General features: G+C 58.3%; 1 protein-coding gene across 2 annotated transcripts; it reads right to left on the reverse strand.

Annotated features, from left to right (window-relative positions):
* Positions 1-4,676: 4,676 nt before the first annotated feature.
* Positions 4,677-18,399, reverse strand: LOC309400906 (neuronal tyrosine-phosphorylated phosphoinositide-3-kinase adapter 1-like). Of its 2 annotated transcripts, none has more exons than XM_081969638.1 (7): positions 18,270-18,399; positions 17,652-17,898; positions 11,530-11,825; positions 9,607-10,857; positions 9,087-9,293; positions 8,636-8,745; positions 4,677-7,812 (listed from the first exon to the last, which is right to left on the reverse strand). In XM_081969638.1, exons 2-7 carry the CDS (start codon positions 17,849-17,851, stop codon positions 7,555-7,557), a joined length of 2,322 nt encoding a protein of 773 aa, XP_081825764.1. In that variant the 5' UTR covers positions 17,852-17,898; positions 18,270-18,399; the 3' UTR covers positions 4,677-7,554. The 2 variants fall into 2 exon arrangements, with proteins under 2 accessions (XP_081825764.1, XP_081825765.1); XM_081969639.1 differs by having other exon boundaries at positions 17,652-17,901; positions 18,270-18,375.
* Positions 18,400-19,023: the final 624 nt, after the last annotated feature.

Raw genomic sequence — 19,023 nt, forward strand, 5'->3', positions numbered from 1 at the left:
TTCCAATATCTCAGGGGCTGCCCCAAAGAAGAGGGAGTCAAACTATTCTCCAAGGCACCTGAGGGTAGAACAAGAAGCAATGGGTGGAAACTAATCCAGGAGAGAAGCAACTTAGAACTGAGGAGAAATTTCCTGACAGAACAATTAATCAGTGGAACAGAAGTTGCCTCCAGAAGTTGTGAAAGCCCCAACACTGGAAGTCTTTAAGAAGATGTTGGATAGCCATTTGTCTGGAACGGTATAGGGTTTCCTGCCTGGGCAGGGGGTTGGACTAGAAGACCTCCAAGGTCCCTTCCAACTCTGCCATTGTATTGTATTGTATTGATTTATATTCCTTGCGGAATGCAGCTGGTCGTTGGCCTCTGTTCAGAAGGTCCTTGAGGCCACTTGGGAAGTTCATCTGTGTCTCAGGGCCACCTGAGGGGTGCAGAGGGGGCGTGGAGCCTTCCTGGAGCTGCTGAAAGGAGCTGCGTTGTGGAGCTGTGCTTTTTTCTGCCCTGGCTCCCTTCCCCGTTGAAGGCAGGCCCAGACTGTTGGGGATGAGTCTTTTCTTGTCTGCATCTCAAAATGAAGCGGAAAAGGTTGCTGGGATCTGGATTTTTTCTTGGATGAGAAGCGAAATGTCTTCAAAGAAAAAAAAAACAAGAGTCCAGTTGAAAAAGCACCTTTGGGTCCCCATCTTGGACATCATGGCCATCGGAGGTACCACTTTATAATGCTTTGCTAAGGCCACACCTGGAATACTGAATTCAGTTTTGGTCGCCATGATGTGAAAAAAGATGTGGAGACTCTAGAAAAAGTGCAGAGAAGAGCAACAAAGAGGATTAGGGGGCTGGAGACTAATGAAGAACGGTTGTAGAGATTGAGTCTATTCAGTTTAATGAAAAGAAGGACCAGGCAGGGGTGACACGATAGCATTCTTCCAATATTTGAGGGGCTCTACCGCAAAGAAGAGGGGAGTCCACCCATTCTTCAAAGCACCCGAAGACAGGACAAGAAGTAATATATGGAGGGAATATATTCTAAAACTAAGGAGAAATTTCCTGACAGTGAGGACAATTGACCAATGGAACAGCTTGCCACCAGAAGGTACGGGTGCTGCTCCCTCATTGGAGGCTTTTAAGAAGAGTTTGGAACGCAATTTGCTGAAAACGGTACAGGATTTCATGCTTGAGCAGGAGGCTGGACTAGAAGATCTCCAAGGTCCCTTCCAACTCTTTTCTTTTGTTAGTATGTGTTGCACAAGACCCCTCAAGCTTGCCAAGGTCAGCTGTCAGGCAGGGGCAACAGAGAGGTTGATGCCACAGAAATCTCCTTCCTGATGGGTTATAAACTTTGCCCTGCCAGTCAGGTGTTGGGTTAGGTGCCTTCTGGAGCAAACATAACCCAAGGGCCGTAATCTGGCCACCCACCCAAAAGCAGCAAACTCTGGAGGAGGATTATGGACCCTTTAAGACCGGTGGACTTCAGCTCCCAGAATTCCAGAAGGGTGAGCAAGACAGCTGGCAGGGGGGGAAGGCTGTTCCCTCCCAGCCGAGGAAGTTGATGCCCATTGGCATATTCCCAGCTGAAGCACCGGCATCCAGTGGGGGGCGTGGGATCTGGCAGCCTGGGGTGGGCGGGTGAGACCTCTAGGACAGGAGCCTGCTGAAACAGATGCCAGCTGGACGGAGCCCGCAAGGCTTGAGAAAGGAGTCGGACGGGGTCTGTCTGGCAGAGAACAGGAGGAGGAGGAGGAGGAGGGGCTGGGTAGGGCAAGGCGTCCTTAGGTGCCAGCGAGTGGCACAGAACCCGTCTGCTGCTGGCTCTTCAAAGCCTGGCACAAAGGGAGCCATTCTGCCATCATTTCCCCACAGATGGGGTCCTGGGGGGGGGCTGTTAAGACTGGCACCAGAGGAGTCATTCCCGCCCCCCCCCGTTCGTGTTCACCCATGCCAAGAGAAGTGGGGGGGGGAGGCAGATCTGCTCAAAGGTCTTTCCTGGACCACAAACCATTCCCCCCTCCCCAATTTCTTTTCCCATATGGGCCCTGCTCAACAGCACGGGGGGGGGGGGGAACAGCTCAGAGGGCGCCTCCCTTCTTTTGTGGGGAGTGTCAGCGTTTTCCAGCATCCCCCCCCCCTCTCCCATAGAGGACACTAGAGAACGGGGGAGAAGAGAGACATAAGAGAGAGATGAATAAGAGCGAAATAAGAGACTAAGAGAGAGGGACACACACACACACACACAACGCTCCTCCCATCTGCAATTTCAGATTTGCAAAATGCCCCCAATGCTTCTCCCTCTCCCCACCCCCACCCCCGGCCGCCCAAGATCCTGGAAGGCGGAATCCACCAGGTGTCCCTTCCATGTGCAGCTTTCGCAGCCAGCCTGGTGCCGCTTGGCTCACCAAGCCACACAGCTTTTGTTTGTGGTGTTTTGCCCTCTGGTGTGTAGTAAAAATATATATCTACATATTTTTGCAAGCACCACAAATGCGTCTGAGAGGAGAAAGGATGCGCTGGGATCGGGAGCAGGAAAGCCTTGGCAGGGTCAGCCACCCCCTGCGCAGTCCCAGGTCCTTCAACTTCCATGGTGCATCGGCCCACGTGGCTAGCAAGTTCCCCCCCAGCCTCCCCCGGACCTTCTCCAAGCCCCCCTGGGCCTCCTCAACCATGGAGAGGCAGGAGGACTTTTCCTTGGGGTAATCTGCAGAGATGGGGGGGCCGCGTGGCACCCAAAATGGCCAGGCCACTTCAGATGCCCACTTTTTCCTCTCCTTCTACAGACTTTAGCTACGCAATTTGGGATGAAGACCCTTGGAATTGCGTGAGAGAAGGAATAGATTTCCAGAGAGGGAAAATTGCAGACTACAGGAACCATTTGCACCACTCAGGTGACCCTGAGGACACAGGTAAAGCTCCAGGTGGCCTCAGGGACCCTCTCAAAGGATGCAAATGACCAGCTGTCTGCAAGGAGCATCAATCCTTCCCTTCCCCTCCATCCAGTCAGAGCTGAAGAAGCTTCTGGGATGAGAAGCGAAACGCCTTCAAAGAAAAACCAGAAAGTCCAGTTGCCTCCTTGAAAAAAGTACCTTTGGGACAACCTTGACCTGGAGGATGGAGAACTGCTGCAGACTTCCTCCCCTCCTTCTAGCTCTCTCCCTCTCTGCCTCCCAGGTTGGCTGAACTGATGGCTTCAGGGGGCAAACTTGCAAGGAGTCCAAGGGTCACCGGCTGCCCCCCCTCCGTCTGGGCCACGTGGACCACGTGGCATGGCATCCAGGCACACCAGCTACATTCCATTTAGCGGCAGCGGGAAATCCACAAGGTCTTTCTTGGCCAGGGACAAGACCCATATAAACAGGTGGTGGAAGATGCCCCCCCCCCATATGTCCTTTGTTTTTCTCTTGTCCCCCTTAATCCCTTTTTCGGTGGGGGGGGGAGTTGCATTGCAAGCCTGAATGTATCCCTTTTACCTTCTTGGTAGGAACAGATGACTGAAGAGAAGGGGAAAAAATCTGACACTCCACCAGCTCAGTCCACAGCAGCTCCCACCTTAACACCGGCCTGTGCTAATATCACTCCATGGAAGGTGTTACACTCTTATTGGGTAAGGGGTGGGGAGAGGGACCCCAAGGGTATATACCAGGGGTGTCCAAACTTGGGAACTTTAAGACTTGTGGACTTCAACTCCCAGAATCCCCCAGCTGCCTTGCTTTAAGGCGGTAAAAATTGAAATTGATGGTGTATATTACTTATAAAAATAAACTAACAGAATGAAAGAAGAAAATATAAGTTGGTTCAATCTTGAAAGGGAAATTGGTGGTATTGTTTATATATTAAGAAGAAACTAAGTTTAAGGGGGAAATAGGGGGAAAGAATAATAGAATTGTTAAGCTAAATGTTTGCTATGTTAAAACAAATTGAGGATGTATGTTGTTTATAGCAAAATAGGTTAATAAATGAAAGAGGAAAGGATAATCTGGTTTAAGCTTAAAGGGAAATTGGTGATATTGTTTAGATACTGAGAAGAAAATAACTTTAAGATGAAAAAATGGAAAGAGAATCAATTCAGTTGGATAATGAAAACAGAACTATGATGGAAAAATTGTTAATTTGTTAAATTGGAACCATGAATGTAGAACGAACTATTTGAAGTTAAAACTTTGGAGGGCCAGGATAAGATAGAAATTTAGATGTAGCACTCAGACCAGGAAAAAGAAGAGAGTAAAAGAGGGCTTAATTGAAGAACAAGAGTAGAAGAAAAAGGAACTAAAAAATAAAAATAAATAAATAACTAGATGGCTTCATTAGGGTAAAATAGATGAAAAGAGGAACCATGAAACGATAATTTGGTATAACTTTGAAGGGGCAATTAATGATATTGTTTGTATAACAAGAAGAAAACAAGTTTAAGATGGAAAATATGAGAATAATAGAGTTGAAATTGGAAATAGAATTATGATGTAAAATGGATTACGTATAAAAGAGGATGTAAAAGGGGAAAACCTGGACAATGCTTTATTCATAAATATATTATTTGTATTTAAAAAAACAATAAAACTTTATTAAGAAAAAAAAAAACCCTCCCAGAATCCCCCAGCTGCCTTGCTTTAAGGTGGGTGGGCTTCAGCTCCCAGAATCCCCCAGCAGCCCATGCAAAGCTGAGACTTGAGCAAATGAAAGTAACCCAGAGAGGAGTAACCAGCGTGACAATTTTATTTTCTTTCCTTCATTTTTAAATATATAAATACCCTCCCTTGAATTCCCCAGCATAAATATTTTTGCAAAGCAGTTTCATCTTGCTACACTAGACAATCTTGTGAAATATTTAAATCGGGGTGGGTGGGGTAGGGGGGTCGGGGGGGTGGGAGGGTTTGCACATCGGACCCAAAATTCCCCAACTGGGTTCCCCTCGTGCCCCACCGTGGTGCCATTTCGGTTTGGGGGGGGTTGCTTTTTCTCAATTTTTTGGGGGGGAAAATGTCGCTGCTGTGTCTTGTCATCCTAATTTGTAAAACGGATTCACGCCAGCGTCGAAACTGGTCCAGCCAAGTCTTTGGGACGCTAACAGGGAAACTGGAGGGGAGGACGAATCCTAAAGGGGTCCGGAGCCATTGGAGGGGGGGGGGGCTAATTTCAAACAATAGCCCTTGCACGGCGGGCAGGATTGTCCCGTTGCTGAGAACAGGGACACCTGGACGCAAAGCAAGGACCATCCAGACTGGGGGGGGGGGGGCGGGAGCGAATTCAAAGAGAGCTTAACGCAGGGGTGTCCAAACATGGGAACTTTACGACTTGTGAACTTCAACTCCCAGAATTCCCAGTGAACTCTAAGACTTGTGGCTGGCTGGGGAATTCTGGGAGCTGAAGTCCACAAGTCTTAAAGTTCCCAAGTTTGGACACCCCTGCATTAAGGGCCACTTGTCTGGAATAGTTTGGAGTCTCCTGCTCGAGCAGAGGGTTGGACTAGAAGACCTCTGAGGCCCCTTCCAGCTCGGTTCCGATTCTGACACCCAGCCCGGGTGGCACAGGGAATGAGGCATGGCGGGCACCAGAGCAGGTGGAGAGGCTGTGCCCGTAGCGTGGCATGAACTGGGAAGGCCCCGCCGAGCGGCTGAAAGGATGGAAGACCACTGACCGGTTGCCATTAGCAACGCCAAATACAGACAGGGAGGAGGCTGACCGGTGGCTTCTCCCCCCCCCCTTCCTAAGACTGGCTGTTCCCCCCCCCCACTTCCTCGACTCTGGAATGGGGCAAGATGGGCCTAAAGAAAGCGGGGTTCCCACCCATGTGTGGGTGATGGGCTGAGCACATGTACATTGAGCATAGAATGGGGGTTTGGCACAAGTTTAAACCATGGTCTACCCTGTGTTTGACCTGCTAGGACCCCTCAGAGGAGTTCCCGCGTCTCCCAGAAGCCAGAAGAGGGATCCAACCTTCTGTCCTGCCTTAGAAGAAGGGCGTTTCTCAAGTTTGGTGAACTTTTAAAATGGGTGGACTTCAACTCCCAGAATCCCCCCAGCCAGCAACGCTGGGCAATTAAGAACCACAAACTTCCTGCGAAAGGAGAGGGAATTAATTCACCCACCTCGCTGTCTTTCGACAACCACAAAACCCTCACTCCGTAATTAACAACTGCAACAAACTCTTTCCCCCCAAAATCAGATCCAGTCCTTATTTCCCTGCAAAATTTCAACTTTTTGGGGGGGAAATCTGGTTTCGGCAAACCGGCTAGTAAAAATGGAAAAAGACTGATGGCAAATTGTCGCCTCCAGCAGACAGGAGTTGATCCCCTGTTGGCCCACCCTCTGAAAGGGAAGTGACTCCGGAGTGGGGGGCATTTTATTTATCTGCTAACTGCTTTGCCACTCACACCCGCACCCCCCCCCCTTCCAATTTTGCTTTTCCATCGATTTTGAGAGTTTGGAAAATGCCGTTTTAGGATCCCGTCGCGGGCCCAGAAACAGCTGTTGGGCCGGATCTGGAAGAGGGCCGACTTTAGGATTGAATTTTGCTAAGAAGGGCACCTTCGGAGCTTTCTTAAAGAGCGCACAGGAAGTCCTGGAGTTACGACGGTCTGTTCACGGACCGTTCACCAAGTTGCAAGCGCACTGAAAGGCAAGTGACTTGGGGCCGTTTTTTTTAACGACGGTTGCAGAATTCCACGCGGTCAAAATCTGAACGCTTGGCAAAGTGACTCCTACTTATGACGGTGTCCCTGGGTCACGCGACCCCCTCTTGCCACCTTCCGACAAGCCAAGTCCACGGGGGAGCCAGAGTTGCTTAATGACCAAATGAGCAACTTGTCAACTGCACCGATTCCCTCAGCGGCCGTGTCAAAGAAGGTCGTCACAGGAGGCAAAATTCACTCAACAACCACCTTGCTTGGCAACAGAGATTTTGGGCTCAATGGTAGTCATAGGTCGAGGACTACGTGACTCAGGAACGATTCCTCCGCTCTCATCCACCAGTTCTCTTTCCCATTCTCTCTCTCTCTCTCTCTCTCTCTCTGAGTCCTGGCAGAAGAAGAACTCTGCCCCCAGGAGTCTTCAGATCCACACAGCTTCGAAAATGGAAGGATTTGCAGGCCTTGAATGGGGGGTGGGGGGCCTCCAAAATTTGCACACTCCTCTTTTCCCATTTGGCATTTCCAGGGGTGGAAGAAAAACTGGGGGTGGGTGGGTGGGTGCAGCTTTTGGTCCAGAAGGACTCCTTAGCCCACACGCAGGACCCCAGCCCCCAGCCCCTGCCCTGCCCCCCCCCAAGACCGGTCAGAGATGGTCCTGCAGCACCAGTCGCTCTGCACCAATGCTGCGGGCAAGGGTGCTTCCAGCGTGCCCGGCCTCTGATGCCCAGGTGCCCCCTGGCGTGGAGGCGGGGGGCTTCTCCCCCTGCCGTGAAAGAAACGTGGGTCCCCCCGGCGTCCTTCCAGCTGCCGTGCATGAGGGGGCAGTCCCCCCAGTCTCCGGAGGGTCCCCAGCGGGAGACACGCGGCCAGCAGTCAGCCCTGCCACCAGTTGGGCTCGGCTGGCACAAGGCACCGGTTCTCGGGGCTCAGCCCCTGCCCGCTCAGATGGCCGTGTCCCAGAGCACCGTCTGCTGGCGGCGGCAGGGCGGCGTGCCCGACTTGCGGCTCTCCGTGCTCCTCCGCCAGCTGGGCAGGATGGGCATGCTCTCCTGCTTGCAGAGGCTGCGCTCCGGCCGGTGCCGGGCTTTGATCTCCTTGCAGACGCAGCGTTTGCGCTCGATCACCTCCAGCAGCTTTCCGTCCCTCTCCCGCGAGCTCTGCAGCGCCTCCGGCGGGGGAAGCAGGGCGTAGGGCAAGGCCTGCAAAGAGGAGGGGGTGGGGGGTTAGGAGCCCACTTGGCACAACCTGCCAGCCCGCCTGGCCTTCTCCCCCCCCCCCCATCGGTTTCAGAGCCGGAGCGGTCGGGCATCGGGGCCTCCCTCGCAGGGGGGAAATCTCACGGGTGGGCAGGAAGGCTGCGGGCACACGCCAGCACCTCCAAGGCACAAAAACTGGGTTGGCGACTGAAACTAGCCGAGCCGGCAAAAGCTGCTTTCAGAAACAAGGGGGGGGGATCTACCTGGACGTGCCCCCCCCCCGAGACAGGGTCCGTCAGCTGAGGGCTGCCGATGCCCCTTCCCCCAACCTTTGCCCCCTTGGGCACCTGCTTGATGGCTACTCATCTGCCGGCATCTCCCTGAGCCGGACATTTCATGACCCAACTAGGGAACGTCATCCATGCCAGATGATGTTCATCAATGATCATTACCCTCGTGATGTTCGCTAGTTGGGTAATAAAATGTCTCCAACCAAGGTCAGAGAGCACCAAGGACCCTCCCCCCATGTTCCTCCTTGCACCCCCCCTCCCTCCTGGCACTGATGGCGTTCCCTGGTGGGGCCCTGAAACGTCTGCAAGGAAGCCACCCAGCCGAGAGGCCCCCACGCCCCCCCCCCCTCCTCCGTTCCCACAGCCGACCTCCTGGGTTTCCATATTATTCCCCATCCCTGAGAAAATGGACCTCCTGCAGGTAATTTCTGCCCCCCCGCCACCCCACTCCCCCGTGGCTTGTCAGATGTAGCTGGGTGGGCTCTGAGCAAACCCTCCCCTAGGAGCCCCTCCCCTCCCCTGCACCCCCCACCTACCGGGCTGCCTGGGTCCCTGGAGTGGCTGCAGAGCCTCTGGGTGTGGGTCACAGCCTGTCGGACGCCCGAGGTGGAGGCCGAGCGGCCCAGGAGGTAACCGCCAGTGAAATCTGGGCAGGGGGTGGAAGGAAGAGACCGGTGAGTCCTTTTGCCTCACATGCCCCCACAAGAGCCAAGCTGTAGGCAGAAAGCGCCCCCATCCTCCCACGGTCTGCCCTCCGGCCCATCCAGCAAAGAGGGGAAGGACAGAGGGGGAGGGAGGGGAAGGAGGGGAGGAAGCGTGTTGCCTGCTGCAGCCCTCCTTCCCCGGAAGGTCAGCGGCCTCTTTGCAGCTGCATTAGGGAACCCCCCCCCTGCGGCCCCCCACCAGCCAGAGGCCTACGGGGGTCCCCTGCCCCTCCCCACTGGCCGAGAAGGAAGCCCCCAACCCCCAGCTCCATGGCTCACTCACCTCCATTGCGGTGACAGGCAGGGAAGGTCTGGCAGGGGATGGGCAGGTTGGTCCTGCCGCCGGGCATCTTGGCTGCCAGGCACTCCAGGGGGGGCGCACGGACCGGGATGCTGGACTGTGGGTGGCTGGGCACAACCTTCTCCTCCTTCTCCAGTTTGGGCTGGGCCGTTTCGCTGCCCTCCCACGTCTGGGGGCCGTCTGGGAGCTCTGCATGGGCAGGAAACGGATGGGCAGAGGAGGGGGAACCCACAGAATGCCCAGCTCCGCCCCCACCTCTCCCATGCCCTGCCAGAATGATGGGGCACAAGGAGAGAAATTGCCCCCTATAAATCAGCAGACAAGCCCCTTGGAAACGCCTCCCGTGACCCCAAATGGGAGAAGACCCCTCCCCACAAATCCTCCCTTCACCCTCCCTCTCTTCCTGAGTGGCCAACAGTTCATGTCAAGACCAAAGCCCCTTCCCCACCCTGGGCCTCTGTATCCTTCCCCCCTCACCCCCAGGACCCTCGCCCACACTTACTGTCGGGCTCCTTCCCCTTCCGCAGGCCGGCCCTCCTGTGCAGCATCCAGCCGAAGGCCTCTTCCTCCGCAGCCGGCCGGCCGCACTCCTCCCCTGCCACCACCTGGTGGATGCTGGCGAAGGCCCTGTCCCGCAGCTGGATTTTCACGGCCGAAGAGGCCTTGGTGCCCAGGCCCTTGACGCTTTCGTAGGCCGGGGGGTGCTTCAGCCCTGCGCAGGGCGCCGGGTAAGTCCAGACCATGCCCAGCGGGGGCGGCTCAGGCAGCGTACAAATGCGCTGCACCTGCCTGCAAGCGGGCAAGGGGGCCGGCCGGCTGCACAGCACGCCCTGCAGCACCGAGATCTCCTCGGCCTTTGGCTCGGAGGGCGCCGTGTGGGTCGTGACCTTGACCGCCGAGTAGACCATGGTGTAGGAGACGGCCGGCTTGTCTTTCCCCGGCAGTCTGGAGGAGGCGGAGGCCGCTGGCACGGCCGGGTTGGGGGGCGGCTTTGCGGGGGGGCAGATCATGCTGTGAGAGGCGGGCAGATCCTTCTCCGGCTTGCTTTGCCCGGCCGGCTGGGGGGGCAGCGGCGTGGAGTGGCTGCGAGCCCGTCCGGAAGGCGTCAGGGCCGGGTTCTCGCCCCCCCGCTGCTGGTGATGGCTGGGCACCTGGGGGGTCATGGGGGCCGAAGGGGCATCCTTGGCGTGGCACAGGACGGGCAGCTTGGAGCCCTCGGGGCCTTTGTACCCCTTCTTGCCCTGGGGAAAGGCCAGCAGGGGGGCACGGTGCTGCAGGAGGTTGGGGAAGGGGGGCGGGATCTCGCAGGGGGAGGTCTTGCTGCTTGGCGCGGCCTTCGCAGCCTCCTTCTTAGGCAGCCGATGCCCAGGGGAGGCCAGGGCTCCGTTGGGGCGGGGCTCCCCCCCTTCCTCGGGCAGCGGGTACTTCATCTCTTCGTAAATGGCCTCGCTCTCGTCCGAGTCGTCCTCCGCAGCGGTGACTCCTTGGGAGGGGCCCCCGGCGCCCCGGAAAATGTCCCCCACCATCTCGATGTAGACCGGCTCGTCCTCCTCGGCATCGGAGCCCTTGGCCTGGCCGTGGGACATGGCCCGGGCGTAGCGCTGCAGGCCGCCGGCTGGAGCGGGACCCGGGAGGCGCCCGGAGTAGGTCTCGTCGAAGGAGACGGAGAGATGCGTGTTGGGGCTGCGTTTGGGCTTCTGCGGAGGCACCTTGCGGGCGGCCTCTCGGCTCTCTACCCCGGCCTTCGGGCCCCCTGGCGGAGAAAGGGAGGAGAGGATGGCAAAAGGCCCCGTTGCACACCTAGCCCCGACCCCTTTAGATGCCCATCTCTCAGTGTGACCGGATAAGAGAGCTGGAAGGGACCTGGGAGGCCTTCCACCAATTTTTCAAGCTGTTTTCCAGCCCTTCTGGGGCCTGCAAAGACCAGCTGGTGACAGCATGTGGGCCCACAGAGGAGGCTCTGCGTGCCAGAGATTAGGCGTCCCAGGGACAGGGCCTTAGGGACAGGGTTTCAAAGGCCGGGGGAGTGGGGCCCATCTGGATCTGGGGGGGCACAGCTGGTTCCACAGGGCAGCCGCTCTGCTGCCGGGTTGCCCATACGTGGCTCATTTTCCCCAAAGGAAGCCCCCAGTGTGCCCACCCGGGCAGATCGGGTGTTAGGAGGCCTGCCCAGCTGCCTCAGACCCAGGAGCACAATGGAAACCAACACAACCTTGTGGAGCAGAAGTGTTGCATGGGTGCAAGGGCCACGCCCATCCCTGCATTCTGGACCAGTTGAAGCTTCTGGCTAGACTTCAAGGGTGGCCCCATGAAGAACAGTCATCACAGTAGTCAAGCCGCAAGGTGAGCGCCCCTCTGCCCCGAGGCTGCAGGCCAGGCTTCTCCCAAATCCCCCCACCGAAACGCATCCGAAGCGCCACCTCACCTCCTTTCTTGCTCCCCATCAGCTCCAGGGCGCTCCTGGCCTCCGTGCTCAGCTTCGTGCTTGGGTGCCGCTTGGGCTTGGCGGGCGGCTTGCGAGATCCCACGACCCCCTCCGCGGGGCTGCTGCTGTCCACGCTGCCCACTGAGTGGCAGGAGAGGGAGCGGGGCGCCATGCTGCTGGCACAAGGGTGCGGGGCATGCTCCTGGGAGGCGGGCATGGTCATGAAGCCCATCCTGAAATGCCGGCGGAAGGAGGCCACGTCACGCACCTTCCCCACGCTCGTCTCCTTGGCCGACCTGCAGGAGGGGAGAGGAGGGTTAGGGGCCCACGTTTGCCTCCTGGACTATTGGCGCTAAAGGGACTCTCTAGTCCACCAATCCTGGCAACTTTGTGGGCTTCCAGTCCCAGAAGAGTGGCTGGGGAATTCTGGGAATTGAAGTCCAGAAGTCTTCAGTCACCAAGGTTGGATGCTGCTGTCGCAAACAAAGATGGCGTCTGTTTGCGCTTCACCAGGGGGGTCAACCCTCCTGGATCTCAGGCACGTCAGGCGACAAGCAGGGCTCCCCCTAGTGGTGGGGAAGCTGAATTTGTGCAATTGGGCACCAAGGCTCTGATTCTCCCCCATCACCCGAGTCTGCAGCCCAGTCCCACAGCACTGGAATTCTCCTCTCCTTCACATGGCATCCGTGCCAGTGACAGACAACAGAGAAATGCGCTTTGGCATCTCAGCCTCGGGAGCAAAGCCGGCCGGCCCAGGGCCCCTCAGCCCTCCCCAGAGATGCTGCTGCCCCCCCAGCCCCACCTCTCCTTGGCACCCTGGCAGACGCCGCCGGGCGAGGGGAGAAGTCTCCGCCGCTCCCTTCTGCGGAGACAGCGAGCCTCGCCAAGTGGCCAGCCTGGCACCCCCCAGACCCATCGGAGCCAGGTGGGAGCCCAGCCCAGGCGAGGAAGGAAGGGAAGGCGGCTTCGGACATCCCCCTCACCCTTGGGACAGGGGGGAGAAAGAGGAAGGGGCCGCACAGGATCAGCTCCTCCCCTCCTCTGGGCCACCAAACCTGCCCCCACCCCCCCGATTCCCTGCCCTGGCATCCCACAAGACAGGGAAGTGGGTTAAGACGACAGGAGGGCCAAAGACCCCCAAGGCCTGAACAGCCACAAAACATTCCTGCTTAGCGTGATGCCCCCCCACCCCCTCCGAGCATCTTAGGCCAGCTTTCTCGACTGGTACCAAGCGAGACCCTGAGGAGAAGAAGCACCCCCCCCTGGGGATCGGCCCCCCAAGGGGCCCCAGTCAGTGGCTGGCGTGGGGCCGGCTTTCTCCCCCCACCGGGCCACGCAGTGCCCCTTCCCTCCTCTCAGCATCCCTGCGGGAGGGGCCCTTCCCTTCCCGTGGTCCTCCCTGCCCCTCCCAGCTGGCAGGTTTGGAAACCCGTCCTCCTGTCCTCCCCCAAGGCTTTATTCGCAGGAGCGAAGGGTCCTGGGTACCCAAAGCACGAGGATGGCAGCAGGATGCTGGCTGATGGCCCAGCCGTTTCCATGGAAACTGTGTCTGGGTGACCTGCAGGAGCGGCAACATAGCCTGCTGGAGGCTTAACCCCTTGCGTGCTGCCAGCTAGGAAGGGAGGGGGAGGAGGGGCTCCTGTTCCTTCGGACGCCCCAAGGCCACCCCAGAAGACATGGCAAGCACACAGCACTCGAGTCCCGCCTCTCCCCCCCCCCCGTCCCGATCTTGGCAGTTTCAACTCCCAGAATTCCCCACCAGCAAAGGCCTAGAGCGGAAGTGTGAAGGGGAGGGGCCTCTGTGTTCCAGGCCCAGTGAGGGTGGCACAGGAGGGGCTGCCCAGGGGGCCCCAAGCCTTGCATTGGCACACCACCCACGTTAAACCACTGGCACCCAAACCCCGAGGGGTATCCTCCCCCATGAGCCCCCAAGCCACACCGTGCACCGTGGCATTGTGGAAAATGCCTGGAGGTCAATGGAGGGCCTGATGCTTTGGGGTCCCCCCCCCCAAAGACAGAGCCACAAGGAGGCCCCGAGGGGTCATTTCACGGTGGAGGGATCCTTCCCTGGGAGCTTCCAATGCTTTTTCCCGTTTGCCAGGAATTCTATCCTGCTGGCCAGGAGCCCAACTGGTGGCTGATTTGGAGCAGAGACCCTTCCTCCCCTTTGGCTTTCCAGTGGCAAGCCATCCCGGGGGTCTCAAGCCCACCTTCCGCAGGAGGGGCCCTGGAAAACCTGCAGCGGATTGCTGATTTCCAGGGCTTCCTTGACCATCCCCATGTAGAGGTAGGTTGGCCCTCTGTCAGGCATGGTTTGAGATGGGGGGACTTCAACTCCCGGCGCTCCCCAGCCAGCACTGAGTAACTTGAGTAACACTGGTATAGTTAGCAGCAGCAAAACCCCTTCAGCTTCCGTACAGCTTCCCAGCCCCCTCAAAGCCATTTGCAGAGTCAGCCTCTCACCCCCAACAATCCGGGTCCTCATTTTACTGACCTCGTAAGGATGGAAGGATGAGTCCACCACGAGCCAGTCAGGATCGAACTGCTGGCAGTGGGCAGAGTCAGCCTGCAATACTGTATTCTAGGCACTGCGCCATTACAGCTTCCTTCCTTCTCGTTTCCATTCCTTCCTTCTCATCTTCCTTCCTTCCTTCCTTCCTTCCTTCCTTCCTTCCCAAGGAATAGCTAGGTGCTATTATATACCGCTTCACGGTGCTTTCCAGCTCTCTCTAAGTGGTTTACAGAGTCAGCCTCTCACCCCCCAACAACCTGGGGTCTTCATTTTACCGACCTCGGAAGGACAGAAGGCTGAGTCAACCTTCAGCCGGTCAGGATCGAACTGCTGGCCGTGGGCAGTCAGCCTGTAATCCTGCGTTCTAACCACTGCGCCACCACGGCTCTTTGGTTAATTAACCTTTCATTAGTTAATCCTGCTCCGACTTCCTTCCCTTTTACATCCCCTCCTAAGCTATGATTCTAGGACCCAACCTATGGTGGGTTAAAAGAACCGATTACCAGTCCGTGTGTGCCCAGCACAGGACGCCCGGATGACAACAGGCTGGTGAGATCATCACTTTGGTGACTCGATCCACTTCCTTGGGTCCAACGCCCCATCTATGTGGCTACCCCCACATGAGGACATCAGGAGGCCCACTTCAACCACTCGCCCGAGGACCGTGAAACACCACAGCCGCACTCACACAACGCCAATCGAGGAGGAGCCACGCTAAGGATTTTGCCCAACAGGCCAGCGGAAATCTCTCCTGGTTGTTGGGTTTTGGAATGCTTAGAGTCCAAGGCAGAATAACAGAACAACAAAGTTAGAAGGGAGTTCGGGTTTTGCCCCGTTGCGGAAACGCAGAGAAGGTGAAATGCATTACAGAATCACAGAGTCGGAAGGGGCCTTGGAGGTCTTCTAGTCCAACCCCCTTCTCAGTCAGGAAACCCTACACCACTTCAGACAAATGGCGGTCCAACCTCTTCTTGAAAGAACTCACAACTTCCGGAGGCAGCTTCCGTTTCATTGGTTGATTGTTCTGTCTGTAAATTTCTCCTTAATTCTAGATTGGTTCTCTGCTTGGTTAGTTACTGGGCCCACCGCCTCAGACACCCTTCGAGGGGGTCCCACCTGCCTCACCACTCTAGGCAGCTGCTAAGACGGGAGGAGTCCTTGATGGTCCTTCGGCATGGCTGTTTTCTTACAGACATTTCATGACCAAGCTAGGGAACATCATCAGTGCTAGAAGGGAGGAGGAGGAGGACAACAACGACGACAACTAGGACTGTGGGGTCCTTGGTACTCTCTGAAGTTGCTTATTTTCTTGCAGATGTTTCCGACCCAGCTGAGGAAGTCTCCTTAAGGCAAGGTGGCCTCCCCCAACCCCCCCCCTGCCGAAAGTCCCGGGGAAGGTGGCATTCTCAGGAGACGTTTGAAGGGGCCCCAGGTGGATTCGAGGGCTCTCTCGGAAGGAAGGAAAGACGCTGCAGCCTGCAAGGGGGGAGGTCGCCTTGAAAGACCTGCCTCCTCCAGAGGGAAGGGGGCCTGGGAGAGGAAGGGATCAAAAAAGCGGTTGCCACTGCCTGGCAATGGGGAAGGCAGCCGGGTGAGCACAGCAGGGAGCCAGCAGGAGAACTGGGTCGGAGCGTGTGGGTCTGATTTGGGCCTCCCCAGAGTCAGCTGATTTCCCCCCCCCAAGGAAGACAGCCCTTGACTTACAACGGTTCCTAGTGACCATTCAAAGTTACAATGTCACCAAAAAAAGTGGCTTAGGACCCATTTTTACACTTAACGACGGTCGCAAAACCTCAGGGCAGTGTGATCAAAATTCGGACGCTTGGCAATTGCTCGTATTTATGACGGTCGTGGAGTTCCGGGGGGGGGCTCACGAGATCCCCTTTTGTGAGCCAAGTCAAAGGGGGGCAAGTGAGATTCGCTTAACGACCCTGTTGCTCACTTAACAGCTTCAGCGATTCACTTAACCACCGTGGCAGGAAAGGTCGTAAAATAGGGGAACATTCACTTAACGACTGCCTCACTTAGCAGCATAAATGTTGGGCTGAATCGTGGGCTGCCTGTGCTTCAGACCCCCAAAGGCCCCCGCCATGCTCTCCCATGGAGGGGGGGAGGAGGGGATGCCTGAACCATTCTAACCCTACCCACCCACCCCCCACTAACCTCCACGATGGCCCCCAGGGGTGGGAGGCGGCACCAAGCGGGGCAGGGAGGGGCAGCGGGAGAAGCACATTGACCAGATCAACTGGAGACTGAGAGGGACCATTGGAGGCAATCTGTGCAAATGGGTGAATTCACAAGGAATCCCAACCTTTCCTGACGGCCACTTCGGTTCAGAGACTGCAAACAGGGAAGGGGGGGGCGCTTCACACTGGCCTCAGCCCCCACAACATTGTCATCCTTAATTCTCCAGAGCAGACCATTCATGTCAATGATCCTGGACACATGTCAATCACTGGACAAAAATGCATGTAAATAAATATAAGACCAGCTAGAGAGAGAGAGAGAGGGAGAGGAAGGGAAGGGAAGGGAAGGGAAGGAAGAAGAGAGAGAAAAGAAAGAAAAAAGGAAAAAAGAAAGAGGGAGGGAAAGAAAGGAAATGAAAGAGAGAGAGAGAGAGAGAGAGAGAAAACAAAAGGCAGACTCAATGCCATTCCGTCTTCTGTCTTTCCATCCTGATCCTATGCAGTTTGTCCGCAGGGAGGGAAGAAATGCACCCCACAAGTCAAAAGCCTGACCCACAACAAAGAAGGGCTTTGGACTTCTCTGCTCCAAAGTCCATCATCCACAGCCCACAGCTTCCACAGCCAAGCAGGCAGAACCCAGGCCTCCAAACAACCGAGGGGCCCATTCCGGATGTGAGCCTCGTGTGGCACCAAATCCTGGCAGGAAAATCAGTTGGCACCCAGGTGCACCTCAAGCGCCACTCCAGCACCCAAACACTCCACGTGGCCACACAAGAAGCTTTTCAAGGGAGGGAGAGGGGGTGTCTCACCTGACAGGACCAAAGAGGAGCATCACAGCGGCCCCTTCGCTGAACAAAACAGCCCCCCCCTCTCTAGATCAGCAGGAGGAAAGCATCCCCTGCTGGATATCCATTCATTCCTCATCCTTTGCAAGCCATCAGCTGAGCCCCCCCCCCAATCACTGCCAGGGGGGGTGGACAACAACTTCAGGACCTGTGGACTTCAGCTCCCACAATTCCTGAGCCGGCAGGTTGTGGAATTGCTGAGCCCTGGTCTACACAACGGGAATTGTGGCACCTCTCCCCATCACCTTCCTCACAACACAAAAGCAGCCCTTTGGAAACTCACCCCAAATCTCCGCCTCCCACCCCCCCCACCCACTCCCCCCACCCCGGCTGGGGAAGGAAGGGCTGCTCAGCCCCACGGAGGGAAGTCCAGACCCCTGCGGCCCCCTCCCCACTTTGGATGAAGAAGCCAAGCAGGGTGGAAGGCGCGACAGCACAGAAGAGGCCGCCGGGCCAGATGGGCAGGGCCCAATCCACCAGGGCAGGGTGGGCAGCGGCTTCCCTTTGGCTCGGATGGGAAGGGGTTCTGCACGCCACCCCCTCCCTCCCCCCCGCCTGCCCCCCCCCCCGAGCGCTCACCCCCGCTTGGGCTCCTCGTCCTTGCCCGGCTTCCAGTCCACCTTGCCGCTCTTCCGGTAGAGCAGGTTCATGTCGCTCCGCAGCCGCCGCAGCTCCTGGGGGTGGCAGGTCTGGCTCAGCGCCCCGTAGCACCAGCAGCCCCGGGCCTCGATGAACTGCAGGAAGACGGAGACCAGGGCTTCCTGGGGACCGGCATTCATCTTCTGCGGCCTGGCCAAAGGCGGGCCGGGGGCGCCCGGAGGGGGCGCTGCTGCGGGGGAGAGGCGCCGTTAGCCAGAGTGGGGCGGGGAGGGGGGACGATTGAGGGAGGGGGCCAGAAACCAGGCCGCCTCTGAGCCCGTGCAGAGCGCCCACCCGGGACTCCCCCACCTCCTTGCGGCTGACCTGCTTTGCTGAAAAACAATCCGGGCCGGTGGAGAGGGGGGGGCGCTCGAGACGGTCTCCCCCTCCCCTCCTCTCCCCCTCCCGGCCCTGATGGACCGAACCGGAGAAAACAGAAGCCGGACGGGGAGGGCCGATGCCAGCCCGGGAAGATGCCAGGCGGGGCGCAAGCAAGCCAGGCCGGCAGGGACCCCGCCAGACAGCCGAGCATCCCCCTCCCGCGCCCCCTCCACCTACCTGCGAGGCGGAGAGTCAGGGGGGGCAGCCGGCGGGGCGGGGGCCGGAGGGCATCGCTCCTCCGCCGCCGCCGCCCTGCTTCTCCTCCCGGGCGAGGAGGATGCCGGGCGCGGGCTCAGGGGGGCCGTCCCTCCATGGCGCCACGGGGCCTGCGGGAAGGGCGCGGTCCTGGCCGGGGCTGCGGGGAGAGAGAGGAGGGCTGAGCGGGGCGGCTCCGCGCACACCGCCGTCCCCGCGCCGCTGCCCCGGAGCCTCCGCCAAGCGCCGCCTCCAAGCCCCGCCGCGCCGGGAGAGGCACCTGCTCTGCGACGCCGCCCTCCGCCGCCTCCCCGCCGTTACTCCGGCGACGCCGCCGGGCGGGGCCTCGGGCGGGGATCGCGGCGGCGGGGGTCGCGGCGGGGCTCACCTGGCGGCGGCTGCTCCCCGCGCCGCTTCCTCCGGCTGACGCAGCGGCTCGGCGCGCCTCCCCCAGCCGGGAGCGCGGGCGCAGCGCGGGCGGAGGGGAGAGAGACCCCCGCCTGCCGTGGTGGGGGGGGCTGAAGAAGGCCGGGCCGCGTTTCCCGGAGCCCCGCCTGGCCCGGAGCCCCTGGCGGCCGGAAGAGGCGCCCCCTCCTCCTTTGCGGCGCCACGGCATGGCCCTTCCCCGACGGCCCCCTCCCGGCCCGCCTCCCAGGGCTCCCCCGGCCGCGAGAGGAGGCGACGGAGGGCAGCCCTGGGCGGAGGTGAGCAGCGACGCCCTGGCCGGCCCACCCGC

Source organism: Natrix helvetica (assembly GCF_964273705.1).
Source record: "Natrix helvetica genome assembly, chromosome: Z".
Taxonomy (NCBI): Eukaryota; Metazoa; Chordata; class Lepidosauria; order Squamata; family Natricidae; genus Natrix; species Natrix helvetica.